Below are 1,974 nucleotides of genomic sequence, written 5' to 3'. Positions count from 1 at the left end.
TATGAATGTTTTATACCCATACTACTATACTATATATACCAAGCTTCATTCATTTCAGAAAGACATTCGAACTATTTAGGCTATAACACAACGTGGACCTAAACCGATAAATTTTTTGGAAAAGGTTTTGTAGCCACAAAGAGGACTTAATGCCAAATTTCAGCCATTTCGGTAATCAAAAGAGGCTAAAAACTTCAAAATACCGAAAATCTGGAGGTAACGTTCTATGTGGGCTTTAGCACAACGTTGTCCGATATAGCCCATTTTTAATACCAAACATCCTAGAGGTAATAGAAACTTCTATACCAAACTATTAAACTCTAATATTGATATTGCGAGCTGTATATTTATATCATCAGACGGGCGGACGAACGGACATGGTTACATCGACGTGGAATTTTATGCAGGTCCAGACTATATATATAATTTATAGGGTCTCCAATGAATATTTCGATATGTTACAAATGGAATGACAAACTTGGTTATACCCTCCATATTATGGTGGTTGGTATAATCACCAAAAAATACAGCTGTGCCCAAAATATAGGTATTGAATTTCCACAAAATATTTGCCAAAAATTATTTTGGGTCAGAAAACGCCAAAGTGCAGCTATGAATGATGCAGTTAAAGATTGATTATTGAATTTACATTTTTATAAATATTTCTGAATACCAATGAGCAACACGAAGATTCTTTACTATTTTCTGAATTCATTTCTTGAAGTTCATATCTTGCAAACCGTTTAGAATTTCGAGTTTCTCTCTGAGACAAAGTTGTATCTATTATCATACACCCAGAACAAAATCCATATTAATCCAAAGATCCATATAATAGTTTTCAAATAGTGGGCAATTATCTTTGTTTTTAAATGCCTTGATTACCATGAGACAAAGCTTAAAACTGTGAGAACCTGAATTTCGAGTACTAATCTCATCGATATAAAAGGATACACATAGTATTAATATCATCAACAAGAAACAATTTTATTACTAACTATTACTACAACAAAAAATATAACATACTGGTAAATATACCCTAGAGTTTAAGTGTAAGTTAATTACGGAAAATAGAAGCAGGCAAGTAGCTAGCACCAGGAGCAGAAGCAGCCGGAGCAGTAGCAACTGGAGCTTGGGAAGCAAAGTTGATGACCGGAGCAATACCACCATTGAAGTTATGAGAAGGACCACCCAAGGCATCGTATTGACTTTGGATAGCACGTTGAGCATTGGCAGCATCTTCAGGAGTGCGGTATTTGACAAAGTGAACTTCGGGTCTTTGGTTGTTATTGTTGCCGAGGCTGTTAAGTTTGTTGGCCAAACCTGAAAGATCGGCTTGTTTGTTGAGAACATAGATGGCGGTTTCTTGTTGACCAGCTTGTTTAGCCAAAGCCAAAGCAGCATCTTCCAAACCATTGTTTTCGGGACCCTTGATGAAGATAACACGAAGGCCCTTCTTCAAAGCGCTGGCATACTGATCAGAACTGGCACCTTCATTGAAGTCAGCATCATTGACAGAGAAAGTGTAGAATTCCTTTTCCAATTCAGCTTGTGGGGCGAACGCGGGAGCACTACTGGAACCTTGGGCTTCGAAAGAACCAACACCACCACCAGTAGCACCAGGTGCAAAAGATAATCCAGATGATGAATGACCAACTGGTTGGTAGTTATAACCCAATTTATCGGCACAGGCAACAGCCACCAAACACAAGACAATAAAGGCACGCATTGTAGTTGTTGATATTTGCTGGTGATTAGCTTAGTTTCTAATGATTGAAATGTTCGTTGTTTTATGATTGGCTATCTGCTGCGGCTGGTGGTTTTATATGTTCAAAAAAGAATGTCACAGATAATACCAGCAGATTATGATTTTGATAATAAAAATTTAAAATATGTAGCTCAATATGCTACGCTATCGTGATGGACAGCAACATAAAAGTTTTATTTGCAGTTAACACCAATTAGGGGTTTTCCAAT

The 1,974-nt window shown here is 37.0% G+C and overlaps 1 protein-coding gene across 1 annotated transcript; it reads right to left on the bottom strand.

Annotated features, from left to right (window-relative positions):
• Window positions 1-1,054: 1,054 nt before the first annotated feature.
• LOC141389949 (uncharacterized) lies at window positions 1,055-1,726 on the bottom strand. Its single transcript, XM_073962235.1, has one exon. The coding sequence runs from the start codon at window positions 1,724-1,726 to the stop codon at window positions 1,055-1,057; it is 672 nt and encodes a 223-aa protein (XP_073818336.1).
• Between the last annotated feature and the right edge of the window lie 248 nt (window positions 1,727-1,974).

This window comes from Musca autumnalis, unplaced genomic scaffold (genome assembly GCF_047663935.1).
Source record: "Musca autumnalis isolate F117 unplaced genomic scaffold, ASM4766393v1 scaffold_1, whole genome shotgun sequence".
NCBI classification, from domain to species: domain Eukaryota; kingdom Metazoa; phylum Arthropoda; class Insecta; order Diptera; family Muscidae; genus Musca; species Musca autumnalis.
The sequence above is the reverse complement of the archived record's forward strand: the minus strand, read 5'-3'. Positions and strand labels throughout refer to the sequence as shown.